The sequence below is a fragment of the Cyphomyrmex costatus genome, unplaced genomic scaffold (genome assembly GCF_001594065.2).
Source record: "Cyphomyrmex costatus isolate MS0001 unplaced genomic scaffold, Ccosl1.0 scaffold365, whole genome shotgun sequence".
Classification (NCBI taxonomy): domain Eukaryota; kingdom Metazoa; phylum Arthropoda; class Insecta; order Hymenoptera; family Formicidae; genus Cyphomyrmex; species Cyphomyrmex costatus.
In genome coordinates this window covers 30,262-49,718 of record NW_017277830.1, presented here as the reverse complement: position 1 = coordinate 49,718, position 19,457 = coordinate 30,262, and the positions used below count along the sequence as shown (strand labels likewise).

General features: G+C 38.1%; 1 protein-coding gene across 1 annotated transcript in view; it reads left to right on the top strand.

Annotated features, from left to right (window-relative positions):
- The window catches only part of Sema5c (Semaphorin 5c), a 112,305-nt gene extending 93,555 nt beyond the window's left edge, over positions 1-18,750 (top strand). Inside the window, exons 4-15 of the mRNA XM_018543288.1 lie at positions 10,477-10,684; positions 10,924-11,129; positions 11,628-11,727; positions 13,764-13,963; positions 14,657-15,142; positions 15,395-15,695; positions 15,913-16,279; positions 16,459-16,538; positions 16,647-16,970; positions 17,273-17,669; positions 18,260-18,465; positions 18,537-18,750. Coding sequence (XP_018398790.1) covers positions 10,477-10,684; positions 10,924-11,129; positions 11,628-11,727; positions 13,764-13,963; positions 14,657-15,142; positions 15,395-15,695; positions 15,913-16,279; positions 16,459-16,538; positions 16,647-16,970; positions 17,273-17,669; positions 18,260-18,465; positions 18,537-18,740 — 3,079 coding nt within the window. The 3' untranslated portion in view covers positions 18,741-18,750. The remainder of the gene's footprint in view (positions 1-10,476; positions 10,685-10,923; positions 11,130-11,627; positions 11,728-13,763; positions 13,964-14,656; positions 15,143-15,394; positions 15,696-15,912; positions 16,280-16,458; positions 16,539-16,646; positions 16,971-17,272; positions 17,670-18,259; positions 18,466-18,536) is intronic.
- Positions 18,751-19,457: the final 707 nt, after the last annotated feature.

Sequence of the window (19,457 nt, the reverse complement as noted above, 5' to 3'; positions counted from 1 at the left end):
CCCCTAAAAAAAAAAAAAAAAAAAAAAAAAATAGAAATCTGGAAAATAATTGAACAATTCCGATTTTTTGTTCCATGATAGGTACCTATAACCTCTTTTAAGAGATTATGATTTGGTATATATGTATGGGCAATTTGTCCCATGGTATCTATCAACTTACCCCATTATCGAAGCAAGCTGGCAGCAATGCAGCGTGTTCGTATTACACTTACCTACTACAAAAAAACTGTACATTATACAGAATCGTTTCTAGCATCAAAATGTTAAAGAAAAAGGTACTTTCTATCATATTAGCATAGTTTAATCATAATAATCAGTTATTTAAAGGACGTAATGCTGAAATTGTGAAAGCTGTGCCAACGAGACCCGTGGTCTCCTCTAAATAAGTTGGAAGATTCATCTACTCGTTAAAATTATACGTTTACATGAGAAAGAGATCGTTACATGAAATGTAAATGCTTGAGAAAAATTTAGTCGGAATAAAAGAAGTTATTTTACACGCCTTGAACTTAAATTGCCCTTCAATCCCATTCACTCGCCGTTTCTAGCTTCCCTCTGGCACGTTCCCTTCGCGCTTCGTTATAAGCACATACAAGTGAATACAAGTGCGCGCGCGGGCGTGCGTGCACTCGCTCTTGGCGCGGTCGTTTGTCCTAATCGTGGCGCGGCGCGATTCCGCTCGCTCGCTCGCTCGGCGCCACGATTTGCATTCCTACTTAATTCCCGTGTGCACCAACCATGACGTCACTCGATCGCGAAGCTTATCGAACAGTTTCTCACAATCAGACACTGACAAGTAATAGAGAGGTGTATCGATGGATCGGCATACCATCGAGGGTCGAGAGGGTTTTCCTTTCCCAGTCGTATGATAAAAGAAGGAAAGAGATTTACACGCGCGAATCCGTGCAGCAATACAATTGTCTACCTTCGTCGAAAATAATAACATTTATTTCCAAATCATTTCTCTAGTATGATCGTTCTGGACACGTATTATGGAACTGTTTGGAATGAATTCCAATCGGAATTGTTCAATTATTCCTCAGATTTTTATTGTATTTTCTAGGGAAAACAGAATAATTTCGAATCTATTCTAAACAATTTCGTGCTACGTGCCCGAGACACATAATGATATTATTTCTACAGTGATGTATCTTTCTGGTATTGTTATTTAATTTCGTGTCATCGACGATTGCGATAAGTTTGATGACTGTATGCAAGTTCAAAAGACTTTGATACAATAAGTACTTTCGATCGACAGCTTCAACAATTTACACGCTTGAGTTAAAGTTTAATTTCATCCAAAGTCTTGGTCGATCGTATCAATCTTTAATAATGAGTCTTTGAGCCTTGGCCGCAATTTTACAGTTTGATGTATATGGTATATAATAATAATAATAATACGTTGCCTTTTCGCTGTATTTTCACGCATTGATCACATAATTTTCCTTCATCACATACGTATAATTCTATTAATATTAATTGGCAATTATCTCATGTAAGTAATCATTTCACAATGTAATATTATGTAAGATAGATCAAAAGATAAGGCTGATCTCATAGATTATCCTCCGGAAAGCAGTGCTACGCGGATCAAGTTCCATCCCTTCGTCACGGTGCACCGTTTTATCGATCAGTTTGAGGAATATTGTGAAACGGAAGAGTGAAAGTCTTGCGTTAATTAACGCGGACTGTAATGTAAATTAAGCGCCTCGGACGAAATCGTTCTATCGAAGATGGGGTTGACATTACTAGGCTCGAGTCGCGTCGATATTTTACGTGTACGAGTTAAAAATGGAAACCGCTTTATTATCCGGTTATTTATCGCATAATATTTCGAACGTTCCGCACGTTTACAGATACGCGGGCGATTTTATCGCGACGGTGTATACGTCGGCAATTAGCATTTCGTCGAATCGAGTTGAGATTTATGCGACAGACTGGTCCACAGCATCCTTAACTTGTATCGCGTGTGTATACGTTGGAAAGTACGCAAGTTAAATTAACCCGATTTCGATTCGCCGATCGAACAGCACCTTAATAGTCTATACAAGTATAGCACACGCGAATGGATGTATGTAGACATTAATTATGAGATAAGGAATACAAAATACGATGTTCAATATTTACACAATTAAAATTAACAAAATTACACGTGTTTCATATTAATAGATTTTTCGTCTGCATCATCGCATATTTATAATTCACTTTGCGATATATCTCTCATTAATGCATAAAGCCTCGTGTATATACTTAGCGGGTACGTAAAATTCTCGTTTATTTCGATTTATTTTAGCTTATTACGTGATCCAAATTACGTGATACAAATTTAAATATTCCACATGGCAGAGGGAGATTTTTTTTTCAGTATCGCGTGGGAGGCCTCAAATAGGACGTAGGATTGACGAGAGTGAAACGAGGACACTGGAAAATCGATTCGGCAGGCGCATACGAAGTTAATCGTCGCCAGAGCGCGCATGTCCATCCTAGCGCCGCGTAATGAGCTAATTATGACGAGACAACGAGCTGCAACCGCTACACATACCTTACACTCTTTTCTCAAGACGCGAGGCGCGAATTATGGTCGCGCAACAAGGAGGATAGCAGCACAATAGTACGATCATTATCGCGTTTGTCCACACGACGAGAAAGGGAGGGGGCTAAAGGGGTATTTGTCCACTGAGCAGGAAGTAATCTGTTTCAATGTGGTCATTCGGCCAATAAACAACATTTACGTTGTACGGAGCGTATCTACTCATGACTTACTTATCCGTGGGACTGGCTCGACAAATGAAACCTTTTTTAAATCACTTTAGAACAATTCGTTTGAATACAAAGCGAATTCAAATTTTTTTGCGTTAAGAATAATCTTTCAGGAGCATAAAAGTACGCAAGAAACATAGATAAGTAGAAAAACGTAAGCGAATTGGCCAATCACAGCAGAGATTATAAAACCATCACATAGCCACATGTTGATTTCCTTGCACTCCTTACTTTTTACTGCTTAAGTCTTTTTTGCGTGTGATAATCTTTAGGGTCACGGCACGGCTCACAGAAGAACTTCAGCAAACGTAAGCAGTAACCAAATCAATATTTTATATTTGCTGCTGCTTACGTTATTACTGCTCTTTACGTTTTTTTTTTTTTTTTTTTTTTTTATTTTATAAGCCATAGTCTTTTCATTAAAATTTTGCACAATTGTGTCACGACATAATATATTAAGTTTTAGATTTTCGTCTTATCAAAAGAAAGTTTCGTCATAGAAAAAATATATTACGGAGAATTTAATTTCGTATAACCTTCACACTTTCGTTGCTTTTCTTTAGTGAAGATAACATGATTGCTTCTCACGACGACTGATATGTGTGAGTTTATTTTGCGAGCGGTGTAAATCAAACTTAATTTGTGAATCTTGTGGAGGTAGATACACGAGGGTCGCTTATATAGTACGTGCGTTGCATTTAAATGCATTTATATTGCAAAACTCGACATGCGCCACTCTCGGAATAAACAGCGCGCGCATATGACAATACCGACTCATATCTCGTTACGTTCCCGCGATCGAGGTGTTTCAACGTGTCATGCGACGACAGTAACATCGGGTTCGCTTTACTGCCCGCCTACTTCGCACACGGGCCCATGTTCTAACAAGAAAATATGAAAGACATTGATTGACGCCCGTAAAACTCCAGCGCGATATCCAGCCTAGCCGCGCCGTTACCGTAAAATTGGGTCTCGTGCGAGTCCCGTTGCACGTGATACGAGATACAAAATCGATTGCCATCTACCGCATTCCCGATCAAAACCTGGAAGAAAAACCATGTAGCAGTTAAGTACTCAAGGAATTTCATTGGAAGAATTCCACTCCTAGAGGAGGAAGAGGATTATTTTAAATCGTATACGAATCATGAAAAGGTGCGATGCAGTGGTCACGTCGTACCTTTAATAGGAAGATCAATCATGCTTATGATTTAACTCCTCCTTTCTAACGAAAATTCTTCTCTCGGATTGAAAGATTACGGTTTTGCAGACTTGACTATGGTGTAAATATCTAAGGTATACTTGAGACGAATTTCTGTGTAGATACCATATATGGCTCTATTTAAATGGCCATATTTAAGACCATAGCATACGAAAAAATTTAAGCAGTAAAATGTAAGCAGTAAGTGAATCGCATTAAGGATCGTGAAATCATAACGTAAGTAATAATAAATCCAACGTGTGTTAATTTCCTTATTATTTATATGTACGTCTTACTATTTAAGTTTTTCTGAATGCCATGGTTCTTAGGCTACAAATCACCAAAAAGACGAACATTGGAATCTGATGAATCTAGTTTTTACGCAGAAAATTTAGACTCATTGGCAATGTAAGCACGGATAATTTAGTAAAGACATAAAAATAAGTAAGTTAAAGTATTGTATAATAATATGATGTGCGTCAATTCAAACTGCGACAAAGATAGTGGTATCTAATATCAATTCCTCATTGGCTAATTAGAAATGCGCAAGAGCACCTGAGATTTTTCTCATCACAGGCGTAACTTTGTTTTATCCTTAACGCTTTTCTCCCTCGTTCGATTCTGAAATTCGCTGGCTTCTTTTCCTCATGTGGCATAATTCATCCGTGTCGCGCCCGATGGCCTTGTGGTGTCGTGTCTCGCCCATAACGTGTACAAGAAACAGCGATATCGCTTCGGCGAACTCCTGGTCCATGCATACGCGATTGGATTTTATCATTGCCGCAACGTAGGTTACCGGTACAAATAGATCAGCAATCCGGTGGAATACGTGCCATGTTTGCTTATTAATTGGCATTCACCACCAGTGCCCTGTCCGCGCGCTCATGTATTTCACTTAAATAATAATTACCTGCTCGAACTATCACGCGGTGTCGCGACGCGGGCGCCCACGTAGGCGCCGTTTATGCTTCATTGCGAGTTCCGTTGTCACCGCCGTCGCCGTTCTCGAACAGCCGGTGCAAGGAAGGAAAAGGTTGGCGAAATATGGAATGATATGTAGAATATCAATTATTTCAGTAATAAAAAGTTATCAGCTTTCAAGAATTAAATTACAAGGATTACAATTAAATAATATGTATTTTTATTTATTTTTGAATAAGCTCATTCAGATATCTTGTGTGGCTTTAAATATTTTAAAATATATGAGACATTCCACGTCAACTCAGACAGACCTCCAGACAAAATTTGGCTTGATGGATTTAAACGTTCAAGGGCTTAAAAAATTTGTACATCTGTGTACTTTTAAATGCCGATGGGCTTCTTTCAAAAATTTTAATGTCGGCGCTATTATGGCTGATAAAAGTCAACAAATTCCAAAATTTAAAACTAACTTCGTACAATAAAACTCGAAAAAATCTTTAATTATTCTGAAATTCCATATCTAAAAGTTTTTTTGGGTTGCCGAATGTAAATCTGATGTCAGTTTTCAAAAATTCAAACTTTAAACTAACACCCCGAAGGGATCAGTTTCCTGTTACGTCCACGTCGTTGATCCTGGGTAATGCCGAGAGCAGGACACATTTTTATTTTAGTCGTATTCGACCCGAAGTTTTGAATGTCTGGAACGCGACTTCAGATTCATAATCACCAACCCCAAAAACCCACGAGTAACAAATTTTAATAAAATCCGATCGATTTATCAAAGAGCCTCCGCAAGCTCCATGCAAAAAATGCCCGTTTTCGGTACCTCGATTTTTGAAACTTTTATTATGCCAAATAGTTACATATGATGACCCAATAATCCCTGCAAAATTTCAAGATGAGCATACAGCCCGTTTAGGAAATAGGGGGGGAGGGGTTAAAGTTGACCATGTTCAATAAAAAAATATAGCAATTCCACATTTGAATTCGAACAATAACGTCTAAAAAATTCAGCCTAAATGGATCTTTTAAGATTTTTGGCTGATGATTATAAATATGAAGACATATTTACAAAATTCAAAATGGCGGATCCAATATGGCGGACAAATTTTGTTAAAATTCATTGGATCTATTTGAAATTTGTTACTCGGGGGTTTTTGGGGTCGTTGATTACGAATTTGAAGTCAATTTAAAAAAATTACAAATGGCGAATCCAATACATCCAATAAAGGCGCAAGATGTAATAAACAATCCACCCAACAAAAAGTCAATTTTAAATTGACTTCAAATTCGTAATCAGCGACCCCAAAAATCCCGGGTAACAAGTTTCGAGTAGATCCAATGAATTTTAACAAAATTTGTCCGCCATATTGGATCCGCCATTTTGAATTTTGTAAATATGTCTTCATATTTATAATCATCAGCCAAAAATCTTAAAAGATCCATTTAGGCTGAATTTTTTAGACGTTATTGTTCGAATTCAAATGTGGAATTGCTATATTTTTTTATTGGACATGGTCAACTTTAACCCCCCACCTATTTCCTAAACGGGCTGTATGCTCATCTTGAAATTTTACAGGGATTATTGGGTCATCATATGTCACTATTTGGCATAATAAAAGTTTCAAAAATCGAAAAGGTATCGAAAACGGGCATTTTTTGCGGAGGCTTTTTGTCCGCCATTTTTGGATTTGCCATTTTGAATTTTTGAAAACTGACATCAGATTTACATTCGGCGACCCAAAAAACTTTTAGATACAGAATTTCAGAATAATTAAAGAATTTTTCGAGTTTTATTGTACGAAGTTAGTTTTAAATTTTGGAATTTGTTGACTTTTATCAGCCATAATAGCGCCGACATTAAAATTTTTGAAAGAAGCCCATCAGCATTTAAAAGTACACAGATGTACAAATTTTTTAAGCCCTTGAACGTTTAAATCCATCAAGCCAAATTTTGTCTGGAGGTCTGTCTGAGTTGACGTGGAATGTTCCATATATACATAATATTCAAAATTGAATACCAAATGCGGTTGATGTTAAATCAAATTTTTAAAGAAATCTCTCTCTTCCTTGGTGAAAGGAAGTGCAGGACAACTCTGTATTGCAGGCACAGTATGTCAGATCGAGACTATTAACCCAATGGCTGAATAGGATTGATAGAGAAGTCCAATGAATGCCGCGGGACCACAGTCCCCCGGAGCATCGAGTAGAATGCAGCACGGATGACGTTTATGCATGTGTGTCGGGTATAGCGCAGCTAGTGGATTGCAAGTTGCAGCATGGCAATCATGAATAAATTGAGTTTATCGATTTGACAAAAGGTCTATGCCGACGCGCAATTATCAAACGGTCTAATGAAGAAGTGCACAGGCATTTTTATTCGTACGCAATATATGCGTGCGAAAGCGATGTACCTTGAAAAACGAGCACTCCTTTGCTCATGACATTAGAAAACGGAAAGATTGTTGAAACTGAGAGAGGACATTTTTAGAAAGAAAAATAAACTTGTCTGTTAAATCGATTGAAATTAATGCTTAACTTTTAATAAAACTGTTACGATTATTATTAGAATAATTTTACACGATGTTTCGAAATCATTGTATCCTCTTTAAATTCTCATTGCAGTTATCTTGTATTGTGAAGTTCAAAGAGCAAAAAAATTGTAAATTAAAAACTTCCTGTATAGTATTAAAATGCGAATATTTTTTTTAAACAATATTTACAATTGATAGGACAAATTTATAAAATATACCGAAAATTTTTGGTATATTTGTGTTTTGGTAATCAATAAATATAACCATATATTTGAAATTGAAACATGCCTAGAAAACGTTGAGATAAATATAATTTTATTTTATTTTAAAATAAAACAAGTTTTTGATGCATGTTATGCATTGCTGCAAGTATAGTACTCTATCAAAAGCAAATATTGTTTTATTGAAAAAATTTTTATTTTAATGTTTGGCGCAAGAATTTTCATTATATTTTCTTGCTTCTGACATCATTAATCTGAAGATTTGTGGATGATTAATCAGGAGCTTTAGTATTCAATCAATTTTTGATTGAAATCAATGTTTGATACGGCGATATCTAGGCCGCACGGGACAATAAAACTCGTTCCACTTTGAAGATTATCTTTTTTTGTCACAAAGCAGCGAAATTGCTATCGCAATCGCGCGTTTAGCGGTTCATTTACATTTACATATATCGCGATCGTCACTGGAGCTGAGAAAAAATTTTGGTACGCCGCCGTCTGCGTCGCTACTTAAAGGACATAGGCGAGTGTCGAGTTATCCACTGGTTATCTGTGACTGCTTCAACTGCCGTCTGTACTTCCTGTTCGATCGCCGTGGTTGTCGTCTTCGTCTTTCTCCTTGCTGAGAAGAGACATGCGGACGATCACGCGCAAACCATATCTCCGTACGTTATTTATAAGCCGATGATAATTTATTTATCGAGCTTCTCGAGGCGACTGTTGATCGCTGTCTTCCGGCGGTTTTCTCGCACCAGATTTGCTAATGCCATGCGTTTGCGTACACCAGTTTTACTTCCGCTTTCATCGTGGTAAATAAAAATCGCAACGTACAAATCTGTCATCCGTTCGCATAATAAAGCTTAAGCTTGATTATACTGTGAAGTTTAATAACATTTCAAGAGACATAATGAGAAGTTTTTGCGTAAATCAAGCTTTCTAAATACAACATTCTATTAAATAATAATAATAATAATAATAACATCAGTGCTCTCTGATCGAAGGAAACTCTTTTCCACATATTCTCACCGAACAATTATATACCATTTAAAAGAATAATTTTGCTAAAGTATCTAAAAATTTAGCTAAATATAGATTTGAAAATAATTAGATTATCAAAATAATTATATAGAACGTGTAAAGTGATTGCGAGACTGCCAAAACTTTTGTGTCAATTTTTTTGCAGCATTGCTTATTATGGTTCAATTTCCTACATAATTATTTTGATGATCCAACATCTAAATATTTAGATATTTTAGCAAAATCATTCTTTCGTGTATCCAAAATCTCTCGATAAAGTCGAAAATCTTTAATAGTGCCAGAATGTTCAATCTATCGATTACGTTGGAAGAAAACGCGCGCACCAAGCAATCGCTTGATCTCTCGCGTATTCACAATCAGTGGCGAAGCGCCGTACGCACTCGCGTACATATGCGTGAGTACACGTCGCATTGAAGTCAAGTGGGCTGCCGTGGAATGTCGTCCGAGGAGTTTTCGAGGGCTCCTCGAAGCCGCTGTCAAACCCGAGTACGCCTTCGTGACTGCCACGAGTGCCTGATGCGAGCGCCGCGAGAGACGCGATCGTAACGCTCCGCGGAATGAAACGCACGACGAGTGACGCTCCTCTCAAGGTTTTTTTATCTCGAGATACCGGGCACGTCACCTTTCGCAAGCGGTCGCATTCCTTGGAAGGTAGCCGCACTCACGTTTGTTTCACAGGAAACCATCAGCTTTCCGATCGCTGTAGGACGTCCTCAGTCCTCGACCGTCCCTCACAAATCATTAATTCTACAATTCTCGCGTTGGTTATATCTTGACTTACGTACAGACGATTTTTCTCTCGTTTGCGTCTTTTTATAAAAAGGCTTTCAAGGCCTGTTCTCGCGCACATACAAAGTATTACTTAGATTATTAAATCTTTAAGTTGAAAACTATTAATGTGTAATTTTCTATTTCTCGCAAATACTTAAATTATTAAAGACCAAAATGAAGAGAATTGTTTGAATTTATTTCACGAGGACCTTTGTTTAACAATTACTGTCTACGTTGACAGTAATAAATCATCTATCTCTTCTATCAATGTATCGCAGTGTATGTAACATGAAAATGATTTTTGAGTTGCATTAATGCGAAAGGCGATATTAACGCATTCATTTAGATATGTAGAACACACCTTTTAACAAACAAATCAGATAATTGGAGTAACATAATCAACTATGTTGTTGGAATTTATGAATATATTGGTATTCACAATCGCGCTGATATTTCGAAGACAAATGATGAACCGACGAGATACTTTAAGTGGCTTATGGTGACCTCCTCACTGAATGCGTTATATCTCGTATAAAGCTATCGTCGTTACTCGTCAGTCGTCACTGTCACTTGTCATGGTTATTCTTCCTCGATTTAAAATTGAGATACGTTTTATATATCGCCAGTCACATTCTCAATTACCGGTTGCTATGACTTTCAATGAGTCTTTCTAGTAACTCTTTAATGAAATCCATCTGCGCGAACGTTCTTCAGGTCATAAAAATCTATTTATGAATCAAATAAAACCCATAATTCTCCACGGGATTCGTATTCGAGAAATTGCAGCTTCGATTTTTCGTGAGATCCGGTATTAATAATTTATTTCAGCGATTGTAGAATACTGAAGAAGTTTGCTTCGGAAAATATTACCGACAAACAATGTCGCAAAAGCGACGAGTAGAGAGACGGTCAGTGGCAACGTCAGTGGACTTTAATGGGTTAATAGCGACCGGCCTTCATATATACGCGCGGAACGCTTAATGACATGTGAAGAGCACGCCGACGAAAATGTAAATAAAGCGTGTCTTTTCAGGGATAATTTGTACCGCTTGACGCTGACATCGCTGACGGACTTGGAACACGCCTCCTGGTCCGCGCCGGAGGACAAGGTCAACACCTGTCAGAATAAGGGCCAGAGCGTCGAGGATTGTCGTAATTACATCAAAGTGCTCCTCAGCAACGGCAAGAGCCTCTTCACCTGCGGCACTTATGCATTCAGCCCGTGGTGCGCGTGGCGAGAGGTACATTCTTCACAAAAGTAATCTGTCCGATCGGGTCCAGGCGAGTAGAATCTCGTTCATTATTTCGGATCCTAATGCTTTCCCTTGCGAATCGTCATAGCTTGTCGATCTGAGCGCGTCAATGAATAGATCATCACCACCATTACCTGTCCATTAACATCCGACACGAAAGGAATGACACGAAGTCGCACCACTTGGACGCACGGTGGTAGTCTATACGATAGCAATTATGACCGTAGATCGAGAACATAACGAGTGTGACCAGCGAGATGTCGGGCGTGGCTATGTGCCCGTACTCGCCGCATGCAAACGTCACGGCACTTCTCTCGATGGGTCCTTCCGGCGGGCTCTTCGCCGGTGCGCGGACGGATTTCTCCGGAGCTGATCCTGCGATCTACAGAACGTTGGCCTCCCCGAACCTCAGGACTCGACAATACGATTCCAAGTACGTTTACAATAGAAACTCTTTAATTAAAGTCTGAACAAGAGCCGCAATTTTATATGCAACAGTAGTTTATTTGATAAAATTGCAAAAGAGAAGGATATATACATTTACTATTCTATCTTTTTCTTATCTATTTCTCTCTTTCTTTCTGTTTCTTAGGGGTTATTAAAACATTATGGGCACTAATTAAAAGAAGCTTGTTCAGAATCTTATTAGGGAGTCTCTAATTTGTAGGAAGAAAGAGAGCACGAATTTCTTCGTTGAGCTAATCAGTTTTGAAAAATATTGCTAACTTTACACTCAACTTGTTACAACTCATTTTATTTCTTTTTCCATGAAATTATAATGAAATTCTTCTTGCAGTTATATATATTGAAAAACAAACGAGATTAATTTTATCGTAATAACTGCGTTACAAGATTGTTGGTCTTGCTTATCGCCTCGTGATATTTACCATATTTGAATCCCGTTCTCTCTAAGTTTGCGCTTTCCTTTTAGGTGGCTGAACGATCCGCAATTCGTCGGCAGCTTCGATACGGAGGATCACGTGTACTTTCTATTTCGCGAATCTGCCGTGGAATACATCAACTGCGGCAAGGTAAGATCGATGCCGCAGAGTAATCCGCCATGACGCGCGCGCCAGCGCGAGTCTTCTATCATACACGGAACACGCGAGGAGTCATTCGCGCGATTAGCGATCTCGTCTCTTCTGACTTGCGTCAGCCGTATAATTAACCGTTTACGGTGTTGGTCGAAACGAACGACGCGCGTCGCGGATCTTTCTCTCTCACGCGGCAGAAAAATTATCATCCCTGACATGATCTTAGTTCGCGCGATGTTTATCATTTTCTCAACCTATCGCCGCACAAATTGGCGCCTAGGGATGGCTTTAATGAAACACTCTGCATCCGGCTGCGCGCGATCATACCTCGATCATGATCGAGGTTGAACTTCGCCTTACCGTGGCGGATTTAATTCACTCGACGTCGCTTCGTGAATATCAAAAAGTCAACGATCATATGAAACATCGTTAAAAGATACTTTTTATTCATTTTTTACTTTTTGTTTCATCTTTCGTCAAATCAAGAGATATGATATAATTGCTTTTCTTAATATTATATATAATTTTTTAATAATGTATTTAAAACACAAGAACTATATAAGAGTCGATGTAGTTAGTAATGCATAATTAGATTAATTAATATATGAGGGTCGTTCAATAAGTCCTTAGAAAAAAGTAGAAAAAGAATTTTTTTTGGGTAGATTTTTTTTTATTTTTCAACACATAATTTCCTTCCAGCTCTATACATTTTTCTAAGCGTTTTTCCAAATTTTTTAAGCCGTCCAAAAAGTAGGATTTCGGAAGCTCTTCAAAATAGGCATTTGTTTGGGCGATAACCTCCTCGTTAGACGTAAACCGTTGTCCGCCAAGCCATTTCTTCAAGTTTGGAAATAAGAAAAAGTCACTGGGGGCCAAATCTGGTGAATACGGTGGATGTTGTAATAATTGAAACTTTAATTCCATAATTTTGGCCATCGTAACTGCGCAGATGTGCACCCTTGAGCATTGTCTTGATGAAAGAGGATCTTTTTCCGTTTCAAATGAAACTACTTGATGGATATGGCTGAAACTCTAACAGCTGACTAGTTAGAAGTGCTGCTTACTGGGAAAAATTCATTTTCGATACTACGAGCGCCTTCTCTTGGATTTTCTAAGGACTTATTGAACGATCCTCGTATGATTTATTAATAAGTCTAACAATTACATAACTGATAATTAGATCCAACAACTTACAACTAATATATTCGAACGTTTTGTCTATGAACTCGAATCATTTTCAGCAAAAGTATGTAAATCAGAAAACTTAATAAGTGTTGTGTTTTGAGTTGGGTGCAATAATCTGAGTTATAAATGTGAAACATAACACTTATTAAACCCTTTGATATTATTTTCGCTGAGAATGGTTCCAATTCGGAGCAGAAATGTACTAATAGGTATAGTTGCAAATTGTCGGATCTAGTTGCCCGTTATGTAACCGTACTCACTAATTTGACTAATGTGACATACTGTGTAACTTACTAATAAATGTTATATAATATTAATTGTTCTAATTACGTACGTACTATTAACCGCAATTTTTATAGTTTTTATTTTAAATATTGAAATATCTTAATTTAATTTTTAAGTTTTTTGTCTTTCCTAATAGTAAAATGTTAGTAATTTGGTACTAAATGGTAACAAATTTGGCAACAAACTTGATCAGATTTTGACTACCGTAGCCATCTGTGTTCACATTTGGCTATGTCGACAACCTTGCTGAAAGGCCATCTCAGCAGATTGATAATAGAAACCGAGAAAAACCTTCTCGAATCAAGTTCTGTTTTCAATCTGCTCTCAATCCGCTGTCATAGCATGTCTAGTAGACTCTGTCATATTGTATTTCTGACAGCAACAATGTCAAATAATAACAAACTTTGTGTACAATTTGTTGCCTTTCTGCAGTCAAAAATTGGTAACAGGCTTTGCTCAAAATCGGTGTCCGTAGATTTTGCTATCAGAATTAATAATTTTTTAAAATTAGTGAGATTTGTATCCGTTAAAATTTAATCGTACATTACAATGTTTCGCTGTAGAAAATATATTCGAGGATAGCAAGAGTCTGTAAAAACGACCGAGGTGGACAAATCATGATGAAAGACGTATGGACGACTTTCAGCAAGGCTCGCTTGAATTGTTCTCTTCCCGGCGAATTCCCATTTTATTATGATGAAATCCAAGGTGCGGCTTATCATCAAGAAGAGGGAATCATTTACGCGACCTTCACAACTCCAATGTGAGTATCATTCAGCAAACCGATTAATCCGAAGGCGCATTAATTATCATCTGTGTTTATGTTTGTGCACAATCCCAGATGGACACATAAGATGGTAAATGACAAATTGATTACACGATATGCAACACAGACTTTATTTTAAAGCAACATTGATTAATTTTAGTTAAACAATTAAGTATTTATGGAAGTCGCACGAAAAAGTTGGCAGTTTTATTTATGTTCATGTGGCCTGTTAAATTTCCGGGATAGAGATGTATAAGGTTTTCTAATGCTTTTTTTTTTTTTTAAATCAAATGGAATTAAGTCAAATTGTTGAAATAAAATTTTAATTAATATCATAATTATTGTTAATAAGATTGTCAATCGTATATTTGAATATTCAAATTCGAAATTTTTGAATAGTTTAAATTCGAATCCTAGAAATTCAAGTTTAAATTATTAAAAAATTTTGAATTGAATAATTTATACATTTCTATTAGCTTTATGTAGAAATTTACATCTTTGAGCCATTTATCTTTAATATTCTAAGTTATTTGAAGTTCATCGTTTACCAGCGTTATGCGCGATCGCCAATTCCTTCGTCTTAATGTTCTTTATCGCTTGAATACAACGGAATGCTTTTTCGCATAAGGAAGATTACGATTTCTCAAAGAAGAAACCAGCATTAAATGAAATCTTTTTCCTCCGTCGCAGTAACGGCATCGCAGGCTCGGCTATCTGCGCGTTCAACATGTCTGCCGTCGACGCCAGTTTTAACGGACCTTTTAAGTATCAAGAAAACGCGGGTGCTGCCTGGGAAAGGAGACCGGTCGCCCATGATAATCGCCAGCGCTGTGGACCTTTATCTGATACCGCGCCGCACCAAATCATGGACAATCAACGGTACCAGTTGATGGACGAGGCGGTGCAGAGCATAATGCTGGAGCCGCTGCACACCGTGACCCTCGAGCGATTCACCCACATCGCGGTGGACGTTACTCCGACCAAGTTGCATCGCAGCGTGACTGTTCTCTATGTCGCCACGGCAACCGGTCTAATCAAAAAGATCTCAGTTCTGCCTAGGACGCAGGAGACCTGCATTGTTGAAGTTTGGGGGTCCTTACCCTCACTGCCGATGACGATGCAATTTCTTAAGGATACGCAAAGCCTCTATGTTGGCATGGAAATTGGCCTTTTGCGGTAAGATATAATTACTTTAATCGTAATCGCAAAAATTGATTAGCTAAACTCATTGCGAACGATATTATCTTGTCGAAAATAAAAATTAATCTATAATGTCATCTAAATGGTACTGATAATATCGTCTGAATTATATCATCCTAAATAGATAGATGTCATTCAATCGTAAATTACGTACATTATCGTAAACAGCAAATATTGTTAATGTTAAATGCTTCGTTAAACCACATCGTAATGCTTCTCGTCGTTTAGCATACCTGCCGTTCAGTGTTATCGTCATCGGAGCCGTCAAGCGTGCTTGAACGCCCAGGAGCCGTATTGCGGGTGGAACGAACTTCTCATGAAGTGCGCAGAGGCACCGAAGCAAAATTATCAATATAATTATTTGGCAAATCATTGGCATCAGGAAGTTACCAAGTGTCCGGTGCTTACCGATCCTGTTGATGGAGGTTGGAGTGCGTGGAGTCCTTGGTCACCCTGCCAACATGGCACAGGAGAACAGTCACTAGGACACGGTCACGTACACTCGCACTTGCACAGCGAACATGCAGAGGTTTGTGAACATATGTATTTATTACGTTATTTATCGAAATGTAAAAAATATTATTTTTTTTTGCAAACGGAATTGATCAGAAATGATTGAATTTAAGATTTAGAGAAAAATAAAATTGGAAATCCATATTTTATTTTATTTTTATTAAAAACAATTTGATTATAAGCTTTTCTATCGTAAAGTCGTCGAATTCATAGGCTCAAAATTTAATCTACAGAAGATCGACACGTGTCAATGCCAAACCAGAGAATGCAATAATCCTCCACCACAGCACGGTGGCGAGAGTTGCACGGGTACGCGGGTTAGAGTAACAAATTGCACTGTCCATGGCGGTTGGACCGCTTGGTCGGCTTGGTCAGCGTGCTCTCAGACCTGCGGTTTCGCAATGAAAACCCGCCGGCGGACTTGCACGAATCCAGCACCTGCATTCGGTGGACGCGTTTGCGTCGGGCATGATCATGATGATATCATGTGCATCGATCTACCGCCCTGTCCTGCCCCCGCTAAAACCACCCCACCGCCTCAAATTGGTCAGTGGTCGATCTGGGGTCCATGGCACGCATGTACACGGCCTTGCAACGGTGGTGAGTCTCCCCAAGTATTCTCATAATTGTAGTAACAATTTCAGACAATCCAAAAAACAGCTCAAGAAACATTTGTAAATGTTTGTACTGTTCGAGATAATATAATATATAAACACACACACACACAAGTATTCTATGCTTTCTTGTGTGGTATAACATTGACAATTTCTACTTTACAGGAGTACGTTTAAGAAAGAGAACTTGTGACAGTCCATCGCCAAAGAAGGGTGGTGTTGAATGTCCGGGCTGCGATTTTCAGGCAAGTTTCAAATTGCTCGTGGGAGAGATATATCCTCTCTTTTTATATCTTTCTTGATAGCCGAATAGAAATTTTAGAAGTTGTTTGATGAGACCGAATGTATTTTAGATTGAGGAATGTAACAATCACAAATGCGCCGAGACGAAAAGATATTCCGGATGGACTCCTTGGTTGACCGTAAACTCCAGTTTACAAAGCGACAGCACGGTTTATTTAGAAAAACGCTTCCGATTTAGTTGCCGCGCACAGACGGATGATCCGTCAAGCGTGCGAGTGCAACTCGCTAAAGAAGAGGAACGTTTCTGCAGGAACGATGGTTCTTGTCTCAAAGGAAAGGATACGTACGCGGAGTCCATCAACGAGAATGGCTGGGGCGAATGGTCCTCTTGGGGCTCATGCGATCGTCCTTGCGGAAAGGGTACCCAACATAGAGTAAATATTTTTCATAGTTTTATCTCGATATAATCTTGGCCAAAATAAAATCATATTATTTTACAAAGCATTTTGGAAACTGGATATTTTTGTTCTGTTTAACTAACTTATTTTTTTAAAAACTAAATTAAAAATTAATTTAATATTATAAAATAAAGTTTACTTTATGCAATAAAGTATTATGCCCGCCAAAGAATTTTTTTAGTTCTATAGAGAATGAATAATTTAACTTAAAATGATCAAAATATTTTAATAATTTTTTAATATATAATATAAAAACATAAACTATACATTTTTAACAGGTTAGACAGTGCGAATCACCACCTTGCGAAGGTGGTCTCGCCACGCAGAGCAGAATCTGTAATTCGCACTCCTGTCACGGTAATACGGCGGAAAGTCAATGGTCATGCTGGACGGAGTGGTCCGAATGTTCAGTGACTTGTGGCGTTGGAATGCGTACGAGGACGAGAGAATGTCTCGGTCCGGAGAGTTGCAACGGTCCAAGATTGGACAAGGAGGTCTGCGAGATGACCAGTTGCGAATCGCTAGCTGGTTGGGACACGTGGTCGTATTGGACTCCCTGCGATGGTGATCATCAACAACACCGAAAGCGAATATGTCTTCAGCATGGACCTGGCATGTGTCAAGGGGTAACCCGCGAGACACGCGATTGCTTTTCTGCAGACTGCATAGATAATGGTGAGATTTTAAGATAATTTTACGGCGTATATAAGACGATATATTTATAAGTACAATATATTTGTACATTTAAACAATTTAATTGATTAAAGATTACTAAGTATTGCATATATTTTTTTAAACCTTATAATAATAAAATCAATTAAGACTCCTTATACAATTCAAAAACGAATTGGAGAGAATAAAGAGCAATAGGAGTCGGGCGCAGAAAATGTTGCGCAATTAAAAACACCACTAATAAGTGATAAAAATCATTTATTTGAATAACGTTCTTACGTGTTTCGGCTAACTTTTAGCCCTCTTCAGAGAACAAACTAATTAATATAATTAATCAATACAATTTTTCAATCAATGGTGAGCTTCTCCACGTCGTGATAATTAAGATACAGAATAAATAACAGACAAAATTAAATGGACGAAAAAGAAAAAGAAGAAAAATTGAAAATATCAGAAATAATAAATTGTGAAAACTAATTTCCAAAGAACTAAGATTACATCCCGAGAATAAAGAAACTCACCACGATTATAAAGTACCGCATCGCAAACAATACTAATATTAATTAAAAACCGGTTCTTAATATATTTTTTAGACGTAAACGCTTTACCTTCAAGCGTAGAGAGTTCGGGTGTCACGGTGGGCGCAGCGGTGGGCGGCTGTGTACTCAGTTTCACCATTGGTTTGGCCTTAACCGCAGTGTTATGCTTTTGCTATTTGAAGCGACGCAAGCCGAGCATTCCAGGGAGCCCGCATTACATCAGTAAACAGAATTCTTACGTTATCGTGCCTCTGAAAGAGGTAAGACTTAAGAAACATATTTGATTACTAATTGCGCTTGGCGGATACTTCAGAGAAACTAATTTTTACAGGTGAACGCGAAGCGGCAGCCCAGTTTTTCGGGTAGCACCAACGGAAACGGTACTCTACGTGGCAAGAACAATCCCAATGTCAATGGTCTCGGCAGTCCCAAGTTATATCCAAAGAGTCTCGATTATGAATCCGCTACCCTGAAGCGTAACAGTCATGGCCAGCAACACATCCGTGCCGATCTCGATCAAGACAAATACTACTGAACGATTTACCTGGGCGAAGTCACATTTGGATCGTGATTTGTGTTCTGGTCTTTTTAAGCACGTGATTCTCGTGTAATTTATTTATGCAGTGAGTCGCAGATACTGACAACAAACACGAACTCATTTCACGCATTTGGCAGCTGCAGATAAATTTTATTGATTGATTAGCGTTTATTCAACCTTAAAGTAATAAGTGTGAGGACTTGTTACAGGAAGAATGTATTTACTTAATTAAGCTAAGGCGACATCTTCGACGTAAAAATGACATACGATCGACCAAACAAGCGCCTGTCTATAAGACTATATGTGTTTTTAGTAAAGTAAACGCGCGATGCATGAGTTTTCCGCGTTCGAGAGTTAACGACGCAAATTAGTTGACAAAATTATTCAATACCGAATGATGAAATAGTACATTGTGTAACATGTATGGTAAGTTGTTTATTGTGCGACGCAATAAACAACTGAGCATATGAGTTACACACAGAATTTTTCATTACAAGTGCTCGTCGTAATGTGCCCAATACAGCAACGTTTTTGCGCAGAAAAGTGGGGTTAGAGTAATAACTCAAGCCGTTGAGTTATTGGCTATTTATCGTACGCAAAAGCGTTAAGTTATTGCGTACATTACGTGCACGCGTGATGAAAATTGTATTAATGTATGTTTTGGAAAAAACATGATATTTTTTTTTGTATATCGCTATGTCTTAAAGATATGTA